This window comes from Choristoneura fumiferana, chromosome 7, assembly GCF_025370935.1.
Source record: "Choristoneura fumiferana chromosome 7, NRCan_CFum_1, whole genome shotgun sequence".
Taxonomy (NCBI): domain Eukaryota; kingdom Metazoa; phylum Arthropoda; class Insecta; order Lepidoptera; family Tortricidae; genus Choristoneura; species Choristoneura fumiferana.
In genome coordinates, this window is record NC_133478.1 from 2,238,506 (window position 1) to 2,259,789 (window position 21,284).

At 37.5% G+C, this 21,284-nt stretch overlaps 2 protein-coding genes across 2 annotated transcripts in view; one reads left to right on the plus strand and one right to left on the minus strand.

The window, feature by feature from the left end:
• Positions 1 to 21,284, plus strand: part of sdt (MAGUK p55 family member stardust) — a 233,774-nt gene that overhangs the window by 3,090 nt on the left and 209,400 nt on the right. Inside the window, 2 exon segments of the mRNA XM_074089810.1 lie at positions 642 to 757; positions 1,907 to 1,964. Of these exon segments, the coding sequence (XP_073945911.1) occupies positions 642 to 757; positions 1,907 to 1,964 (174 nt within the window).
• LOC141429360 (odorant receptor 30a-like) lies at positions 5,217 to 9,381 on the minus strand. Its single transcript, XM_074089648.1, has 5 exons — positions 8,627 to 9,381; positions 8,054 to 8,153; positions 7,280 to 7,384; positions 6,711 to 6,866; positions 5,217 to 5,524 (listed from the first exon to the last, which is right to left on the minus strand). Exons 1-5 carry the CDS (start codon positions 9,379 to 9,381, stop codon positions 5,459 to 5,461), a joined length of 1,182 nt encoding a protein of 393 aa, XP_073945749.1. The 3' UTR covers positions 5,217 to 5,458.

A 21,284-nucleotide genomic window follows, 5' to 3' on the forward strand; every position in this document is an offset into this window, starting at 1 on the left:
TGCTCTCCACGCCGAAACACAACAGTGCAAGCACTGCTGCTTCACGGCAGGATTAGCGAGCAAGATGGTAGTAGCAATACGGGCGGACCTTGCACAAGGTCCTACTACCTGCAATTATAAGTAGTCCAAAAAATTCTACATTAAAAAATACAAAAATATAGTCTTAATCATGTTCACTGAGGCGAACACTATCTATTTAAGGATAGTAACAGCGAACACAATTTTGTCAGTTAATACTTTAGGTAAAATATGAGGTCTAACTTCTAACACCTTAAAGTTGATAATCGTTTGCATGTCATAAAACAATAATGCCAATAGACATGTCTGTCAACTTGAAAGTTCGTCGTTAACGACAGATTCATTTGATGGGAACTTGTTTAAAAATTGATAGAACACTTATTTGGCTGATGGTACCTTTGGGCCCTCTCATTCCGAGAGGAGGCCTGCCTTTGACCTCCAGTGGGATGTATAGGTATAGATCGAGATCATGATGATGACTTTGCATAATAGCAATTAATTAATTATAAAAAAAAAACTGAGTATTTTGACCAGAGGTTTTTCCGAACCTGTTGTAGATTTTCGACGTTCGTATTAGTTATAAGAAGCATAATTTGATAGATACTACTACCTCCTCTCCCCAGGGTCGCCGTCTGCAGGGAACTGGGATAATCTGGAGCTGGCGGATGAAATCATGGATGTGAACGAGACGAGGCTCGAAGACATGACCCGAGCTGAGGTCGTCGGGCACATACATGAGGTCGGTAAAAATAAAAACATCATACATGATGTTAAAAAATCCTGTATTATACGTAATTTCCCTTAGAGCGTTTTCAAAAAAAGTGTACCTACCCTTTTTTTTTTTTTTAAATTTTGGTAAAAATTTGGTTTTTCCTACTCAGAATCAAGATCACTTGTACTTTCTTTTTAGCTTGTAGCCTTAGTATGGGTTAAATTATAGTATAGTACAGGATTTTCAACACCATACAACCTATACCTTACACCTATACCTTACCCATGTCTGTCTATCACTATCAAACTCAAAGTTCAACTTCCCGATTTTTGTATCAATATTTTCAGAGAACCCATTAAATCGAACTACTTTAACTACATTTCAGACCAAGTTGCGAAGATAAACCTTTTTTACACGCCAAATGTCTCGTCTTTAGTTCGCATGACGTTTCTGTTTCTTTTTTTAGTTCAACTTCCCGATTTAACCTAAAATTTTACAGAGAACCAACAATTAACATTAAATTTTTCGAACTGTTTACTTTAACTTACATTTCAGACCAAGTTGCGAAGATAAATGCCATATTTTTTACACGCTAAAAAGTCAAATTTGTGGTCGTATCTTTAGTTCGCATGACGTTTCTGTTTCTTTCATTGAATTAGTTCTGTGATTGACACAGGCTGACCCAGTTCCAACCTAAGCAAAGCTACCTTAATCACAGAATAACTAATATAACTATAACCGGGTAAGTACTTATACATATCTTTGTCATGTTTTGTTTAACTGACAAAAATAATAGGTAAGGTATTTGTCCAATATTTTTTGATGCCATTGAGATAGTTTATTTGCCAGAGAGTGACATACCTAGGCTACTTTTTAACCCGGAAAAATGCACAGTTCCCGAGGAAACAGCCCGCGGTAACCGAATTCCACGCGGACGAAGCCGCGGGCAAAAGCTAGTTTATAATAAAAATGACAAATGAAAGCCTTTGATAAAAGCAACATCAAATACTGTCAGTGGAGCAAGCAGCCTCGTCACGTCACACCAGGCGCAAAGGTGCCCCAATACGCTTGCCGCGTTGCCCCGTTGACCACGATGTTCAACCTTTGCACCAGACAGAAATGACCCAAGGCGGGGGTCAAGCCGTATCTAAATAAAAACTTATGGTTTTGTTGCAGTGCATTTCATCCTGTCTCATAAAACTTCGGGTAAAGCGACGCAGCGAAACAAAACTACGTAAGTAAAAAAACACGTCTTATAAAAATAGAATACGTATCTGTACAATGTTTTTCGATCGTATTTTGCCGGATAAGTTCGCATTTATCTTGCTTTTCAACTAGCTTCAGTAAATTTCAGTAAGCTAGTTGAGACAGCAAGATAAATACGAACTTTCCCGAAAAAATACGATAACAAAACATCACTCACTACATCTTTTTGTATGCTGTCGAGTATAATTATTAGAAAAGAAACGATTTTAATATTCATTAATAGCGCAATTAAGTACGAGTATAATATTCCAATACGGCAGTCTTGTACGCGTGTCATAACTTCAGGTTAAAAATTGAATGCTTGTTTTTTTCTGCAGGCGCCATATTAATTTCGAATTCCATTTGTCGCTATTGGCATAATTGGCAACGATGGTCATGTTTGAATTCTTATTTGTAGATTCGGCTGTAGTTGGATTCAGTTTGTACACTTAAACTAGTTTGCTAGTATCGTCCAGAACTAGAAACAAAAGATCGGTTTTCTCTTTCTTTCTCATTAGAAGCTTCAGGAAAAGGAAGAAGGCGATCGATCCTCGAGTGACATTTTAAACATTCTGATTGTACTGTACATAGGTTCTTTTAATTTTTACTGTAATTTGTGCTGTGAAACTGGATATAATTAACTAGTAAGTAAAGTACGTTAACTAGGAAGGTATAGCGTGATGGTCTAGTAAAGATCATCTTTCCTAAAACCAACCACGAATTTAATGTATTTCTCTACAATGTATGATACCAGATGGTCCAAAAGGAATATCAACGATGTTCGCAAGACTCACAGTTTGCTGATTTGAGACCATTTCGTAACACGAGCTTTTTTATTTTATTTTTTCCCAAATGTTGTCTTTCTTTCTATTTAAATAGCTCTACGTCGGCACTTTTTCCACTTCAGGAGTTGACACTTCCAAATGCGGTTCATATAACGTTATAATAATATAGGTAATTTAAATTCCTCAAAAATGTCACTAAGCTCACAGCACTTTGGCATTTATTCCCAAGGCAGTAAGGTTAAGAACCATTTTCAGATAACACTACGCACGGCCATATTTCGAAACATTAAGTCATTGTAGAACGATAGGCTTCCGATACTCTCTCCTGGTGGAATACCGTAATATGTTTAGAATAAAGTTTAAAAACTAAAAACAAGGGAACAAAAGCATGGACCAAAAGGAAAGAAGAGGAAGTGTTTTTGGCTCTTAAGGTGACTCAAACCAAAAAAACAAACATAACTACGTCCATAAACGTAGATCCTTCATACGTCCTAAGGATAAGTTGTAAACTTGTTTTTATTTATATTATGCCAAACTTTGCGTCAAATCTATCCTTTAAAAAATATTTTTTAGTTTTCGCTTCCTATTAGCTTTTAGTCGAGGGATTATCTTAATAATTATTTAACTTATTTCGATTATCAATCACAGATAGACGTCAAATACATAACAGAAAACCGTATTGAAAACAATCATACCGTTTTGAAGATAAATAGGAACACTCGATGGTCATTTTACGACCGAAAATTGACTACTGTGTGTAGCGCTCCATAGCGGATAAACGCCACAACACCTAGCGAAGAAACATTGACAATAAACTAACAAACCTATTAAAGAAAACCGCATTGGTCAAATAGTTCTAGTGATAAATAAGAACATTTGTTAGCGCACAAACAAACAAACAATCTCTCACCCTAAACGCATATACCTTCTCCGGTCCGCTGTGAGTAAAAACAAGATAAATTACGAAAGAAAGAGAGGGTGTAAGCGACTGTGAAGACGCGCTGTCGACAAATATGGCCAAAGTCTCGAATATACATAATCTTGGTATCTCATCTCGGCCTTTAAACATCCCACTGCAGGACACATCCCCGCTCAGAAAAAAGAGGGCTTGAATCTAGGACTAGGAAACGGTTATCTTCTAATCAATACAATTGATATAAGATGGTGGTTGAAAGAGACGAAAGCCATTGTGAAGACGCGCGTTTGACGAATAAGGCCATGTTCCGAATAGGTCCGTACCTAATCTCGGTATCTCGCGTTCCTGCGCATGTGATAATGATCGCGGTATGCGCTGGCGCAGCTAAGTCTTGACATAACGAGAATAGTTGACGCTTGCACGGGATTTACTGACTGCGCCCAAAAAAGGGAATAATGTTTTTAAGTTAATCTGTTATTGTACAAAAATAAAGAAAGAAAGCCTTTTGCATAATACTCGTAAGTATATAATAAATAACTGGTAGAATAATATAGCTTTCTGAAAATTACCTTTGAAGATCGTTCTATTCCCTTGTTTGAGGACAAAAGGCTCTGTTTCAAATTTTTTTTTATTCTACTGGATGGCAAACGAGCATGTGGGTCTCCTGATGGTAAGAGATCACCACCGCCCATAAAAATATGCAACACCAGGGGTATTGCAGATGCGTTGCCAACCTAGAGGCCTAAGATGGGATACCTCAAGTGCCAGTAATTGCACCGGCTGTCTTACTCTCCACGCCGAAACACAACAGTGCAAGCACTGCTGCTTCACGGTAGTATTAGTGAGCAAGATGGTGGTAGCAATCTGGGCGGACCTTGCAAATTTAAAAGATTTTTAAAAATCTCGTAACCAATTTTATCGATCATGAAGGAATTAAAAAAAACACTTATTCCTGTTCAAATGTTTATTAACAGATATGACATATTCTTTATTCTTATATTATTTAGTTGATTAGTTGATACTAAACGTTTCAATTCATACCTGCGACAAAATGCGTACCCTCCTGTAACGGTACGATTCGCTTTCTGGTGGGGTCACAGTTCTAACCTAACCTAACCTACTTTTCTGGTAGCGATTCACTTTTTGGTGGGTCGCAGTTCAAACGCTTTTTCTGGTAGCGATTCGCTTTTTGGTGGGATACAGTTCTAACCTAACCTAACCTACTTTTCTGGTAGCGATTCTCTTTTTGGTGGGGTCACAGTTCTAACCTAACCTAACCTACTTTTCTTGTAGCGATCCGCTTTCTGGTGGGGTCACAGTTCTAACCTAACCTAACCTAATTTTCTGGTAGCGATTCGCTTTTTGGTGGGGTCACAGTTCTAACCTAACCTAACCTAATTTTCTGGTAGCGATAGCTTTCGCTGGTGGTCACAGTTCTAACCTAACCTACTTTTTCTGGTAGCGATTCGCTTTTTGGTGGGGTCACAGTTCTAACCTAACCTAACTACTTTCTTGTAGCGATCCGGTTTCTGTGGGGTCACAGTTCTAACCTAACCTAACCTACTTTTCTGGTAGCGATTCGCTTTCTGGTGGGGTCACAGTTCTAAACTATATCTGTACTTAGATACATAGGTAAGGTACCTACTTATAACCTTTGCTTAAGTTAGTTACGTTACGTTTTTCGTTAGAAAAACTAACTGGTGCTTAAACTTGACGGTAGTTTAAAGAGTTAGGTAGTAAACGTGTTGGAATACATTTCTATTCGTTTTTAGCAGCCGCAGTTTAATGTTCTTGGCGATCTTTGATGAAACGTACCAAGGTGAAACAAGAGTAGGCCATTTTCATTACCTGTAAAGGAATTGAAAGATTTGTTTTATACTGATCGGAAAAACTTAAAAGAGACTGTTTATCATAAGTTGTCAGTGGAAAATATGGCGAATTAAAAAATGGGCTCAGGCTCGACCTAGGCTAACACGACTACCGCCAAGATTAACTTCTTTTAATGCACTTTAATTCCGAAACAGAAAAAGGTCGCAAATATAATAATATGCGAATCTACAGCGTACAGCTACCATATTTGCGGCCTTTGCTGTTAAAACTCTTGGACAGTGGGGAAGAGCGTGCCAGACACGTGGCGGCCAAGAGCGTGTCAGACACGCCTAAGATAGGGTTCCGTAGCTATTACAAAAAAAAACAATAATATTTTCTAAGGAATTCGTATTGTGTACGGAATCTTCCAAGTTTACGTATATTTTATGCCCCAGGCTGCTATTACTCTTAAACACTACGAATTTTCAAGCAATCTTAGCCGCTATAATTTTACTTGTAAATTTGATATACTTACTACCATCCTGATTTTTTCAATTTTTTCCACCCAACGGTTTAGATTTGTAGTTTTGTTTAGAGGGGTACGCTCGACTTTAATAAAAATTTGCACTTTAAAGTTGAATATTTCGCAAACAGATCACTGAATCGTAAAATCGTTAAGGCAACCCCCTAATGGTTTTAAAAGATCTATCCAACGATACCCCACACTATGGGGTTAGTCGAGAGAAAAAAAACAGCCCCACTTTACGTCTACGGGAGGGAGCTACCCAAAAAAAGATTTTTAACTGTTTTTTATTTTACCACTGTCGGCGTGACTGATATATTATATATTCATGCCAAATTACAGCTTTGTAGTACCAACGGTCTCTGAGCGTAGCCGCGGACAGACAGACAGACGGACAGACATGGCGAAACTATAAGGGTTCCTAGTTGACTACAGAACCCTAAAAAGAAGCTTGTACGACCCGCAGGTGACATAGGGCTGGCTCTTTCCTCGATCAACGTTCATTGCCATACAACGAGAAAACGCGGCCAGCCTTATGGGCACCCTTGCCAATAGCAACGATCTGGGAAATAAACATTTATAAATATTGTTTTTTTTAGGTTTAGAATAAGTTACTTGTAGTTAAAAAAAAATTGTTTTTAATAATAACGTATTTGTTATTTATTGTGTTAACAAATATTTTAAAATACTGTAATTCCTCACCGAAATATAAGTGGCTAGTGACAACGGAAATATCTTCAAGCCGGTGATGACTACTGGATGCTTAGCACGCTCTAAGAACAACTTGATGCTCTGCCGGTAGCTCTTGGACCTTGGGATCCAATCGCTCTTGTAAGCTGCCACCATCAGCTCCTGGCTCTGAGGATCAAAATACTCCAAATTTTTACCCTTCTGATATAACATATGTGGAGCTGCGAATTTTTCTTCAACATTATAATCATCATCAACCAGAAGATTTCCTCTGTTGAACAAAAGTCTCCCCCTTAGAACACCACAATGAACGACAACTCGCCACTTGCATCCACCGGTTGCCCGCAGATTTCGCCAGTCCACCTAGTGGGAGGCCTAGCCAACATTTCGTCTTCCGGTTCATGGTCGCCACTCGCGGACTTTTCTCCCCCAATGGTTATCTGTTCTTCGAGCTGTCGTTGACTTTTTCGACGAATTTCCGTATTCCTGATTCTAATATCGCGCAAAGAAACTCCGAGCACAGCTCGGATGTTTGATAAATCGGCTCTAAGCAACAATGTGGGTGGATGAAATCAACTCACCTCGAACCGGAGTTGGGTCCCCAACCACGACGGCACAAACACCTGTAAGTTCATTACGAAGAAGTACCCCACCATGAATATGAAAGTCTCAATCTTTAGGTCCGGCTGAAAATAAAAATCTTTATCTTCACCCTTTCTTTGTTATCGTTTCTTCTTTATTGATCTTTATCTTTATCGTTTCTTCTATAAAATCTCTATTTAGGATGGTCGGTCACCATATTTAATTTGAAATTGCACAGTATATACATACGAGTATATTATACCTACTATAATTTTATATGACTTAATCTAGATGATTGTCGGTATTTGGGTTTATATAGACAAAGCACATCGCCTACTGTAGGTATATTATGCTGCCGCAGACCACAGCAAACAGCGAAGCCGTGGTGGCCTAGTGGTTTGAGAAGCCGTGGTGGCCTAGTGGTTTGACCTATCGCCTCTCAAGCAGAGGGTCGTGGGTTCGAACCCCGGCTCGCACCTCTGAGTTTTTCGAAATTCATGTGCGGAATTACATATGAAATTTACCACGAGCTTTGCGGTGAAGGAAAACATCGTGAGGAAACCTGCACAAACCTGCGACGCGATTCAATGGTGCGTGCGAAGTTCCCAATCCGCACTGGGCCCGCGTGGGAACTATGGCCCAAGCCCTGTTGATCTGAGAGGAGGCCTGTGCCCAGCAGTGGGTGGGACGTATATAGGCTGGGATGATGATGAGACCACAGCAAAATAATCTGCTTGCTTGGTGAGTGAGATTGAAAACTAGGTACTACTCACTAGCACAAACCCGCACATTGTGACGCAAATACAAGCTGCCCCCACTCCGTACTGCACAAACATGATAGCATTGATGATTTCCTGAAAATCTGCACAATACCTGAAATAATGCAGTTTCTTAGTTAACTCACACAGCGAAGTTAATAACGATTGCTTTACGACAATTGAGAACGAAAAACAAAAATTAAGAAATAGCAAAAACTTCAAATATGGATGAAAATGTAATAAACGTGTCTTTGCTGCTCCGAAACTACAGTATGTGGCACGACTTTGTAAAAATATTTATGAGGTAGACTGAATACCTCAAAAAGTCGGTTAAAATGAGTAGGTACGAGTAAGTACTCTCTTAAAAATAAAAGGTATTTTACAATCGGACCATAATCAATCATCGAAGTTATTGGTAGATTAAATCTTTATCTTTATTTTGTAAATAGGCCGCAAAAGTCTCTTTTTCATGTAGGTAACCTTTTAAACTACAAGCGCTTTCCGAAAGACCATCATTACCAGAGGAATGCGCCGCAAGAAAATACCTAAAGGTAAAAATCTTGTGTAAACGTAAACAATAAAACTAACTTCAAGACCAGCGCGTAATGTTTTAGGCGTTTATGAAGCTTCTGCAATTGTTTGTAGTCCAATTCTTCTTCGCGGCCAGTATATTTTTTTTCAATTTTCAAATTTTCCAAATCGTGGCTAAGAACTTTCATTTGTGCGATGGCCAGTAGCATAAATCCAACGATCAGAGTGTCTATATTTACGTTATACATCATGTGACCATACATCCCAACCGATTGATAAACAAAAATCAAAGTGAAATAGTTATCCTTGTATTGCTCGGATAGAAAATAATACTCGCAAATAGGCAAATCCAATGATGTTTTAAAAATCAGCATGCCAATCACCGGCAAAAGAACTTGCGACAGATACGTAAAGTGAGACACCACGAAGACAATTTTATAATACAGTTTGTAATAAGAATTATGATTCTCAACTATTTGGTGGCCAGTACTGTCGTTCCTTTTAAATTCGTCGCAATCAAGCAATTCGAAAATTGAAACGATTTGTTTCCTTTTGAAAATAATCATACACGCTTTGGTGGATATGGCGATTTCGGTGAAGTAAAAAATGACTTCGTGAATAAACAAATCGATTTGACGGGGAGTGTAGTAGAGGTTTAAAGTCAAAAGGGCATTGTAGGCGGCAAGAGTGGTCATAAGATAAGCGAAGGAGAAGTATTTGTAATATTTGTTGGGCGTTCTTCCTGGCCATAAGCCAAAAACTTTCCAGAAAAAGCAGTTTTGCTTGAAACTGTCAGACTGAGCCAGCGGCATGGTGACGAATGGAAGGTTTGAATTATGTGTTAAGTTAGTTATTAATGTCCCCGTAAAGGTAGGTCCGCATTGGTTTCAATATTTTTCATTTTTTTTTTATTGTATCGGTTTGTGCAATAATTCCTTATTCCTAAAAGCTTGTTTATGCTTATGTAGATTTAACATTAGTTTATTTTGTTCCGTTACTTCGGTATTTACTTCTGTCGGAAACAGCAAATCATATAGGTACTTTATTATAACACATTTGTGACGTTTTTTTAATGCTTTAATATTCTAAACTAGTTTCACCATACTTACATAAATATTTTCTGTAAAGTTTAAATTTTTTATAATACTTATAATACAGTTGTACTTACATGTCTATAGTATTTAAAGGAACCTTAGTCACAGTTAGCAGTAGGTATTACCTATAAAAAAAGTCAAATCTTTCACCGCTGGTTTGCAGGTGTCGGTGGTGATCTCCAAGGAGACCCACTCTTTTTCCATCAATTAAAAAAAAAAAAAACAAAAAAAAAAATCAGTAATTTATTTTCTCTAAAAACATAAAATTCACAAATCAAAAAGCAAGGCTTTAAAGAAATGGTAACCGCTATTTTCACTTTTTGTGATGGTTTTTTTTTTTGATAAAAAATGTGTAATTTGTAAATATGAGATTGTAGAAATCGTGAGTTCGTTCCTCAGATTTAAATTAGTAAAATTCTTGTAACTTGTAAAAAAAACATATACGTGTATACAACACCTTATAGTTGGCAGGTGTTAATTCACTCTTTTCTTTTTTAAATTAGACGTAACTGTTAAATACACACATTACGATTCCAACGTTGAATAAGACGTTTTACGTAATAATACATTTGTAGTTTTTTAAGATCTGTAATTATTAGGTCACTTCTGAAATGGAAAATTTAAAGAAGTCTTAAATAATATGGTGAGCAGAAAATTTACGCATTGAGTAAGCCGCATTCACAATCTGTCTGTCGTGTTGTTGTAATGCTCTATTTCTCTCTATAGTTTGTGATGCGACGACGATCATTTGCCTAGATTTAAAATAGTTTAAAACTACAAACATTGTCATTTGAAAGTTCAAAATCTCAAAAACGGCTGGACCGATTTTCACCACAAAGAAATTCGCTTTCAAGTGAACAGAACCGCATCGAAATCGGTAAATCTATACGTTTGAGAGCTGCGATGCTCGACAGATAGACAGACATTGGCGAAAAAGTAACATAACACCCCTCTTTATGCGACGGGGATATCTTATATCTTTATTCAATTCTGGCTATAATATGCACTTATGAATGTCAAAATAATCTGCCACCGATTCGGGTTTCTCTTATTTTTACGTACTAAAATAGGTACTAAATTAAGCTTGACCCACTGGTGATGGTCGAATTGACTTGAAGTAGGTATGTAGACAAGATTTTGTGAGCTATAATGATAATTCTATTCAAAGGAATCTAGTGTTGGCTTCTATTATTACTCTTTATTAGTAAGTATAGGTACATAATTTTCTTAGAAATAATTCATTATACATACAACGTTGTCCTCTTTTACGAGGTATCAGTACCTAATACAGATTCATGATAACAACGACCGTCTAACCTATAATCTAACCTGTCACAACCTCATTGTAACTTTGACACTAGACCTTAAAGGAATGTGGGAAATTGCACAGCGTATATCCAAAAGTTCCCAACCCGCACCCAGCCCTCGTCGGGACTACTGACACAGTATATATATAAGCTTCTGTGCTACTGACCAATCCCTGTCATTCTCAAAGGAGAGAAGAGGGGTGTGCCCAACTGCTCAGTAGTGAGTTGAGTCACTGTTGCACACAGGCCTCCTGTGAGAGTGAGAGGCCGGATATGAACTGTTGCAAATAATAAAAGGGCAATGGGCGGGCCACATCGCTCGAAGGACAGATAACCGTTGGGGGAGAAAAGTTCTCGAGTGGCGACCACGAACCGGAAGACGAAGCGTTTGCATTGCAGGCCTCCCACTAGGCGGACTGACGATATCGTGAGAGTTGCGGGCAACCGGTGGATGCAAATGGCGAGTTGTCGTTCATTGTGGCGTTCTAAAGGGGAGGCCTTTGTTCAGTAGTGGACATCTTCGGCTGATGATGATGATTATGAAATAATAAATTTAATTCAAAACTGGTGTATTTTTAGAGGAAATAGCGCTTGCAATTTTCAATGACTGTCAAGTCGCTCAGACGACTGAAAATTGCCGTCTCAACTCGCCCAAGATTCCTGGAATAGCATTCAAAGTGTCCCAAACTTTATAGAACGAGAAATTGCAGCGACCAGCCTTCTACGGTCCACGTAACGAGGCTCTCTAGAAAGTAAAACTACATTTTCCTAACATATTCAGTTTTCGTACGTAATGCAATTGTAGCTCTTTGGAAAGAATAGAATTATGAAGTAAGTCCGAATGTCTTGCACATTACCAACATAATTCTGCGTATGTTTCCATCAAACCTGATATCAAATACATAGGCTTAACGCTTAAATTAGAACAGCAAAGTATTTAACAACTGCTGCAAAGCCTTGCCAGTAGTTGTTCGTTACTTCACGTCCGTCTTTGCGCTTATAATATAGCTTATGTAGCTAGATGAGACAGAGTTCTAAAGTCGTTGAGTAACGCCGTTATTGGGACTTTGTCGCAGTGATTAGAGGTTGTAGTGCAGCACGTTCGTGTATTTGAGCGCGCTGGCTACGTTTTCGCCTGGACATGACAGCCTTTGAGGTTATATTAAAATGGTGTTGCCATAATTGGAAATCTCCCTCGAACGGTGGGGATATTTTGATTGATGCGTACTTTATTGTAGCGTTGGTGATTGAAAGAACGCGCAGCTATACGAATATGGCATGACTTTGATTTTTGACAGAGTAACACGATCAAATAAAAGATTTCAGACGATCGGATGGCCAAGTGCTTAGAGAACCTGCAGGGCTACTACGAAACTCGAAACTCGAAGTTCGTCTTGTGCGGTCCCCTCTGACACTTATACTATTTAATACGAGAGCGAGAGGGACCGCACGACACAAACTTCGAGTTTCGAGTTTCGTAGTAGCCCTGCTGACTACGAAGCTTGAGGTTCCGGTTTCGGTTCCCGGCCGGGGCAGATATTTTTATGAATAATACATAATACGAACGTTTATTCTCGGGTAGTTCTCGGGTCTTGGATTCCATTTTTAATATGTATTTAAGCATGTGTTTATCTATATAAGTATGTTTATCCGTTGCCTAGTATCCATAGTAAAAGTTTTGCTTAGTTTGGGACTAGGTAAATATTGGTGTCAAGTGTCCCATGATATTTATTTTTATTTATCATTTAATTTTTTTTATACGTTTGAGTAAGCAACATAAAAAAGGTTTCTTAACCGTTTGGTACTAAAGTTCTTTGGACAAGTGCATAATTAATTATCTTGCTCAAATTACCTTCGCTTACTGTGTTTGAGTTCCGAGTCTTGTGAGGTTAAATAAGTTGTTAATGAAATCTGTGGGGCTTTTTATACATTCTTCATTTGGCTTGTTTATATTTACCTATTTTCATATAATGGCATTTAAAAATACGCCAATTTTAGTCGTGTAAATTGGTTTATAAAAATACCTGAATTTTTAATTAAAATTTTAATTTTAAACAATGAAGCTATCATAAATATAAAACTACTTGCTCTTCAAATTAATCGTAGTAAACACAAAGTCAAAGTTTGGTTCTATTAGTGGAAATAAGTTTTTTTTGTTCTAACGTAAAAGCAAGGCACATATATTTAAAAGTAACAGCATGCTTTATTTACACTAGGTACTTGTACGCTAGATATATTTTTTTTAACGATCTACCTACATATTGGGGACCATAATAATATACATATTAATACGGAATAAATAAATTTCATTTATTCATTAACCTTGAACGAAGTTCAAAAGGCAGAAAAAGAGACAAAATTTAAAGTGAAATAAAAAAATACTAAAAATCTACAAAAGTTTTCTTTTGAAATGTTTTTTTTTCATCTCATAACACAAATAGTTAAGATTATTTTGCAATAAAAATAAATTCAGAAAAATAATCAATTCCGAATATCACAACTCAGTCTTAGGGCGGGTATTATATTTGTCAAATGTCAGAAAAATCTAAATTTTCCGAAAACGGTGATACTTTTACAAGGTATTTTTATCATATGTATTTGGTAGATGACTTGCCTTATTATCTCCTCTTTAAATTTATCGTACTACATACAGGACGGACACCCTGTATAACTAATTATAATAAAGTATTTTTTTTCTAATTGGAATCTTATAAGAAAGTTGTGGAATGGATTAAATGAGTGAAGAACAGTAATGTATGTACATGTAAAATCTTTATTGTACAAAAGAAGAAACAAACACATTTGACTAAATTTTAGGTACATAAGTGAACTTATTCCTTTAAGGGATCTTTTCCGGTCAACCTTTGAAAGGATTCATATATGGACTAGGTTATTTTTTTACGAATTGGCATCCATCATTCATATTCGCGATTGGAAATATGAACCACTTCTAACTACGTGATCAGAATCACCACCATTATCAAAGAATAAGTAACACTACAAGTAAAGTAACACAATTTATACTTCATTTTTGTAGTAGTGTTGTAAAGTAAGCGAAGTTGACCTTTTTAGGGTTCCGGAGCCAAAATGGCAAAAACGGAACCCTTATTTATAGTTTCGCCATGTCTGTCTGTCTGTCCGTCCACGGCTTTGCTCAGGGACTATCAATGCTAGAAAGCTGTAATTTTGCACGGATATATATGTAAACTATGCCGACAAAAAAGTACAATAAAAAATTTAAAAAAAATTTTTTTTAGGGTACCTCCCATAGACGTAGTGGGGGTGATTTTTTTTCTCATCCAACCATTTTTTGAAACAATTAGGAGTTTGCTAAGACGATTTTTCGATTCAGTGATATGTTTGTGAAATATTCAACTTTAAAGTGCAAATTTCATTAAAATCGAGCGTCCCCCCCTCTAAAATCTAAACCGGTGGGTGGAAAATTTGAAAAAATTCAGTATTAAGTACCTATATCAAACTTTCAAGGAAAACCATAACGGCTAAGTTTGCTTGAGAATTATTAGTAGTTTATGAGTAAATAGAAGCCTAAGGTATAAAATATACCTAAACTTGGAAGATTCCGTATAAATACGAAATATTTAGAAAAATATTACTTAAATTTTTCGTAATGGCTACGGAGCCCTATTTTGGGCGTGTCCGACACGCTCTTGGCCGATTTTTTGTTAAAAAGTTACAATATTTAACAACAACTAAGTAGCAAACTAAATAATTGTGTGATATTATAATTATTACGGATTCGCCTTCACATATCTGTATTTCTTATTATTCTCTACCAAGTGAGTTGTTATTCGTATGATGTTCTGTAAATTGTCGCACATGAAATTCAAAAAACTTGCAACCCCGGATTTGAACATCTCTTTCAGGCAGTCGGGTAAAAAACGAACTAATCGCTGCCCGATCGCCCAGACAAAGCCTACTAACAAGGGAAATTAAAGTCGTTTACATGGCAACCCTACACAAAACCAGAGCGAGAGAGAGGGAAAACAGGTTTGCGAGTCGTCGCGGGCCTCCGTACGTTCATACCGTGTTTTTAAACTTGGTGAAACATATTTAACCAACAAAACTCGTGTTATGCTGTGCGAAAACATTGCCCGAACAATCTCAATTGTTCCATGTTTCTGTTGGAAGTGTAACAGTGGTCTGTGAAGTTGTGATTGTGATTGGTCATTGTGATAGCTGTTGGAGGTGAGTGAACTTGTTGCGCCAAGGATTTTGCCCTGTCTTCGAAATGCCGGCCTTTTTCTATTTAACTGTCACTTTCTGTGAATACAGTAAGTAATTGAATTAGCTGCAACGAGGTTGCTGCTTGTTTGCATAACTGTGACACCTCTTCGTTTTGTTTCACGTACTTTGTGGTGTGCGCGCAAGTTGAACTGTGTAGGTCATATTTTATTCACGCGGAAACGCTAAGGTACATATTTACGTATTTATTGGAAAGGTGTAGGCTTGGTATTCTAAAAGTGACGTTTTGGACGTGCAAGCAAGTTTTGAAGCTACCTCTTGGTACCATCAGCCAATCTTCTTGGTCAATCAATTTTCAAACAAGTTCCTATCAAATGAATATGTCGCTAAAGTCGAACTTTCAAGTTGACAGACACGTCTATTGGCATTATTGTTTTTTGACATGCAAACGATTATCAACTTTAGGGTGGTAGACCACATATTTGGCTGATGGTACCTAACGATAAGATTCAAATATCTACCGACGAACTTATTTTTATTTATATCTAAAACAGTTTTTGTGTGTAAAATAGCATCAATTCACAAAAAAAATAGTTTAACATCATATTATGCAATTAATTAGTGTACTGTGTACTGTGGTAGGTAATGGTTAAACGTTTAAAAAGTACTTACCGGCAAGAATGCACACGAAACCAGTTAAATTAAATTAGCTAATGAAAAAAAGTTTACGTCATTAATAACGTTTATCCTTCTAATATATTTCTAGTCCATTGAAAGTTGAAAGCATAATTTAGTCATATACTTACCTACCTACCTAGTCATCAAAACGGTTAAGTAAGTGATTTTTAAGTTGCATATTTTTAGAAAATGTCTAACTGCCCACCAAGTACACTTGCACTCAACAACATGAACGTGGCAGTAAAACTTATACTGTATCTCTCATCTCTCCATTTAAAGAGAGAATAAGCACCTACCTATTTATGTAGGTAGAGGACGTTTACTACACACGAAGTTGAATAAATAAATAAAAATCTAGTTATTTGATGATTTTTAATGTGTTTTGTTTACAGACCAAAATACACAGTTTTGTGACACACAAACGGATAGTCGAAGGGGACAGACAGTGCAACTTAAGTGACATTTTGTTAGGAAATCTTTATTTAAATATGGGATCAATTTCAATAACATAATCTTTTACCACAGAAAAACACGAAAAAAAAACAGGCTGGGGATGCCTATGTCCAACAGTAGACGTCCTACGGCTATACGTATGTAGGTACTTATTAAAAAATACATTTTATCCGTCTTTGGTACTAGGTATTAAAGTTACTTTATGTTAGTCGTTACAAAAAACAATATATCGCAAAAACCGGTTTGCCTTGGATTCGAGCATCGCGTTATAAAATCACAACGCATTAACGTTTGCTTAGAGGTGGCATCAGAGCTGAATGCCTTAGTCATACGCAATGTTATTAAAAAAAAGTTAGCTGTCAGTTGAAGGGAGAAATGAGGGAATTGGTGGCGGGATGCTGGCAACATATAGGGGGTAGCCTACTAAGCAGCCAAAAAAGTTATCTGTGTATTTGAGTGCGTGAAAAAGGAATTTCGTAAAATTCAACACCTTTTCGGGAATAGTACTTATGCATTTTCATTTCGTATTTCCCATCATCATCACAGCATATACACGTCCCAATGCTGTGTAACGGCCTCCTCTCAGAATGAGAGAGCTTGGGCCGTAGTTCCCACGTGGGTCCAGTGCGGATTGAGACCTTCACACACATCATTGACTCACGATGTTTTTCTTCGCCGTAAATCACGTGGTAAATTGTAAATGTACTTAATTTCGCACATGAATTTGGAAAAACTCGAAGGTGCTATCCCTGATTGGAAACTACGACTTTACTTGAGATTGAGAGGTCGAATCACTAGACCACCACGGCTTTTTTTTAACCAGCACTTTTCAAAGTTACGAAATTCAGGGTTTTTTTAATCCAGAACCACCTCCATTTTCCATGCCGTTTTTTGTATAAAAAACTTGAGAAAAGTAATGACAAAAATGGGGACACCTTTTGTTCATAAAAATAAAGATATGTAAGTACTCCGAATTTCAATATAAAAAAAACGATAATTACACGAAAATCCGAATACTCCCTTCATTTTCTCTTGCAATTTTTTAAGCTTATAGTTAATTCTGCAATGCGACGACTGAGTAATCAGAAAATTCTAACGCGCAACCCCAAGCATATTGTAATCCAATATCTCTATTTCTAATATTTAATAAACAACGATCCTCCATTTAATCGTCCTTGTTATGACTGCCAATGCCCATTGGTCAGCTGCCGACGTTTATCCTTAACTGACTCACTCACTGACGTACAGTCCTCCCAATCATGATGTCATGTTCATGCTAGAAGTGTGGCTGAAGAAAAAACGGGGAATTAATGATTTTTAAGAGAAGCGTCTTCGTTCCATTCTCCATACAAACTTACAGATTTCGTCATACAAAAACTGTCTTCTGATTGCGATCGCGACCGCCCAAAACGTTAGGCAATACGGTCTCTTGTCTCATTTGAAAACTAGGCAACAGAAATAGATGAAATTTTGTAAGTATGGACTAGACGTAATTATCTATGCCTGTGGTTTTTTCAGATTTTCATATAAATGTGTAATATCAGAATAACAGGAGCTCTCGACAAAAAATGATGTCAACTTTGCACGAGAATTACAGACTAATAAAGCATTTTTACAAAAATCGGTAAAACCACAGGCATAGAAAATATAATGAATATCTTGATTGTAAAATATCATTGATCTCTATGCTATACTTTTCGTATAATATGAGGACAACGAAACCCAAAATTCAACCGCCCGAATCTTGAAAAGCCTACAGCTATTTCGATATAAATTACGGACGTCGTTGCGGAAAGCATGGGGGACGGCTGCGAGCGCTTATGTCACGAGCGATAAAGACAGCAATATCCCAAACGAATACCTAACGCGGCCGCGCGGCCGGCAGGAAAACTTCTCTTAATATCAATATATACTTAGTACCTACAGCTAGCACGCGCAGGCTGCATTTCCACCAGCGATGTGCGAGGATGTGTTGCGAGGAATGCGTTTTTCATGAACCAATAGAAACGCTTCATTTGACCTATCCTCGCCCCGCTCAGCTGTTTACACTAGAGCTGTGCTTAACCTCCCTGTTGGTTCGCTCAGTGCAGCCGTTTTGTACTGGCGTTTTTAAACATGACTGAATGTGATAACTTTTGTTATAAGTTGCTCTTTCTTTACATTCCTATTTGTAACATATATTTAATCTGATATAGGTCCCTAAATATATTTTTTTTTTTGTTTTTTGCCAAACGTCAAGCTTTTGTAGAGAGAGGTAAACTTTAAAAATTTACCCACAGGTCTGCTTAGCTGAGCAAAGTTTCGTATCCTTAGTTTGTAGCTGGCAAAGGCAAAAATGACAGACGAGTCCAAAAAAGAATCTAATTACTTATGTTGGTAACTGAGACCGTACACCATGGAAGCTTGGTGTGGATTAACTAGTAATTCGAGCTGAAGATAGAGCGAGTGATGACTGACAAATATTACCTAGCAATGTATTTAGCCAGTATAAGTACTGGCATGGCACTTGTATGGTGTTATAGAAGCCCATGACGGTAAGCTTATAGCGATTAGCTTGATCACCAAGTCTCTTTAAATTAATCGCTCTTAGAGCAGTTCCGCGCTAAGCCCGATCCGAATCCGTGACAATACGGACCGGAGTAGTCTTAGAACTACTTGTATGGTAAAATCGGATGACGGAATCAGAAGCCTTATTGTCAAACACACTTTGAATCACAATCGTTTTCACCACTTCTTTCTGTCACACGGTATAAGACGAGGGTAGAAAGAGATGCTGAATGCGATCGCAAACGTCAGCGTGTTAGACAATACGGCCTCAGATCTAGTGTGTAAATTACCATATGAATATGTAGTTCTACGACTGGCTCCGAACCGTATTTTCACATCCGAATTCAATCTGTACCTATCAGTGAAAATACGTTCCGTAGTAGTCCTAGAGCTATTTACATTGTATGGTTCCGTCATCCGATTTCATTCAATTCAAAATTATTTATTTCAGCGAGGAAATGCTGCCAGCATTTTGGTACCATGCCACAGCAGGGGCCTTTTTTAGATTTATATTAGTTTTTAATTATTATTATTAAGTTTTTATTGTTTAAATCACTTATTATGTAAAAATAAACATTAAATTATTCTTTTATCTAAATTATATTACTTTCTGTTTGTTTCTTTATTTCACATGATTTTAGGTACAAAAAAATAAGATCTTAAAATAACACTAGCGTCACTAAAACCTACGAAAAATGGCATGCAAAATTATAGAGGTTACATTTACTTGTTGTCTAAAAACTTCTTTCTCTTGGATCTTGTGCATAAACTAACATACACATAGTTATACGACTACTCCATCCGTATGTTCACCGTTTCGGATAGGACGTAGTGCGAAAGAACTCTCAGATAAAGTATCGTCACGTTACTGTGTTATAAGTAAAGATTTGGGCTTACTATAGGAGACGATATATAGGTATAGGTAGTGCCATTTTTGATTATTCGCACAAAATTAACAGAGATGGCATCTTGCAGTAACTCCGCATCTCCCTGATAGACATCCGTATGTAGATGACATCATTCAGGCCCTTTACTACGAAGTGCAAAATTCGAACTTCGTGTCTTGCCGTCCCGCTGACGCTTATATTATTTAAAACGAGAGTGAGAGGGACGGTACGATACGAACTTCGATTTTCGTAGTAGCCCCTCAGTTTAATATGCACCTGCATGCGTTGAAGCAATATTAATATTGTCATTTCCTTAAACTGCCTTACGTATTGTGTGTAATGCTATTCAAGAACTGAGCACGCTATCTCGCTCCAGCAGGGCTAGTTAGACGGAATCAGACTGCTTTGGGCATTTGTTGATTATACATAGGTCTTGTACAGTGTCTACCCCTGCGTAGACATCTCATCCCTTTAAATGGAGTTCATGCGCGATGTTCATCATCATTGCCATATCAGCTGTACGACGTTGAACATAGGCCTCCCTCCCTTATAGACCTCCAGTTGCTTCGGTTGGAAGTGGTTTGCATTCGTGCTTCGAAAATTCCTTCGGACATAAAAGTTGCAGAAGAAATGTTACATCATTGAACACTGACATCGAGTGAAGTTGTCACCAAATACAATCCTATCGTTCTTTGAAACGCATATACTTATAGCATCTGATGGTTTACGCGTTATCATAACATAGTAAAAAAGCAACAAATTAGCTCTCGCAACTTCCGTCATTCAAGTCCGCTCTGATTCCCTTCACACGCAATCAGTTTGTACCGTTTTCGCAAACCGGTTCTATTGCTCAGCAGGCAACATAACTTAAACTGTAATATATTGAAAATAAAGCTCAGTCTGTTTCTATTTTGTGCGTGGACGACGGTGCACTAAATTAGAAATGGATCATTGCATTCTTTGTCTATTTCTATGGTTTCAGTTTAATTTATTTTTTTAATATTTTTAGAACGTTGATTAATAAAATCAGAAACCGGTTTCGCGTCTATTGTATGTAAAAAGAAAACAACAAAACAAAAAGTTACAAGTTACAGAAGTTTGTGTTTGCAGGTGGTAGGACCTTGTGCAAGGTCCGCCCGGATTGCTACCACCATCTTGCTCGCTTATCCTGCCGTGAAGCAGCAGTGCTTGCACTGTTGTGTTTCGGTGTGGAGAGTAAGACAGCCGGTGAAATTACTGGCATTTGAGCTATCCCATCTTAGGCCTCTAGGTTGGCAACGCATCTGAAATACCCCTAGTGTTGCAGATGGTTTTGGGCTGTGGTGATCTCTTAACATCAGGAGACCCACTTGCTCGTTTGCCATCCAGTCGAATAAAAAAAAAGTCTATTAAAGTCGACTCTGAAGAAAATGAGGGTTTAACACATAACTACTACGAAAATATTGATAAACGCGACAGAAATAACAATACGGGATGCGATATTTAAATATGGCGACGGTCTATACCGGGTGTGGCCTTTAACAGGAGTACATGATTAAAACATAGA

What these genes read in the sequence shown, in the direction of transcription:
- LOC141429360 (XM_074089648.1), bottom strand. Translation starts at nt 9,381, where the DNA reads ATGCCGCTGGCTCAGTCTGACAGTTTCAAGCAAAACTGCTTTTTCTGG. An exon ending in GGACCCAACTCCGGTTCGAG is followed by an intron (nt 6,867 to 7,279) that starts GTGAGTTGATTT and finishes TTTGATCCTCAG; the next exon opens with AGCCAGGAGCTGATGGTGGC. An exon ending in CACTAGCCACTTATATTTCG is followed by an intron (nt 5,525 to 6,710) that starts GTGAGGAATTAC and finishes ATTCCTTTACAG; the next exon opens with GTAATGAAAATGGCCTACTC.